General features: G+C 66.7%; 1 protein-coding gene across 1 annotated transcript; it reads right to left on the bottom strand.

The window, feature by feature from the left end:
• Positions 1-216: 216 nt before the first annotated feature.
• BAX (BCL2-associated X protein) lies at positions 217-303 on the bottom strand (the record flags this gene model as incomplete). The annotated part of the gene is made up of 1 exon (XM_010005668.1): positions 217-303. A coding segment is annotated over one exon (87 nt), but the record flags the coding sequence as incomplete, so codon positions are not given.
• Between the last annotated feature and the right edge of the window lie 3 nt (positions 304-306).

Below are 306 nucleotides of genomic sequence, written 5' to 3'. Positions count from 1 at the left end.
CCAGCAGCCCCCACCCCCCCACACAGACCCCCCCCCTGGGGGAGCAGCCAGGGGGAAGGGGTGAGGGGCAACGTGGGTGTCACAGGGATCCCCGTTTAGGTGGGATGAGTCTTTGAGAACGATAAAGCAACCAAAGAGGGAGGAAGGGTTTGGGGGGTCCTGAAATGGGGCTGGTCCCCCCACACCCCCAGGCCCGGGGGGGCTGCAGGGACTCACCCATCCCCCCTGGGCCTGGATCCAGGCCAGGACGTGGTCCCTCAGGTACTCCAGTGTCCAGCTCAGGATGGTCCGGACCAGCTCAGGGAC

This window comes from Chaetura pelagica, unplaced genomic scaffold, assembly GCF_000747805.2.
Source record: "Chaetura pelagica isolate M959 unplaced genomic scaffold, ChaPel_1.0 C10820611, whole genome shotgun sequence".
Taxonomy (NCBI): Eukaryota; Metazoa; Chordata; class Aves; order Apodiformes; family Apodidae; genus Chaetura; species Chaetura pelagica.
This window is presented reverse-complemented; position numbering and strand designations above follow the sequence as displayed.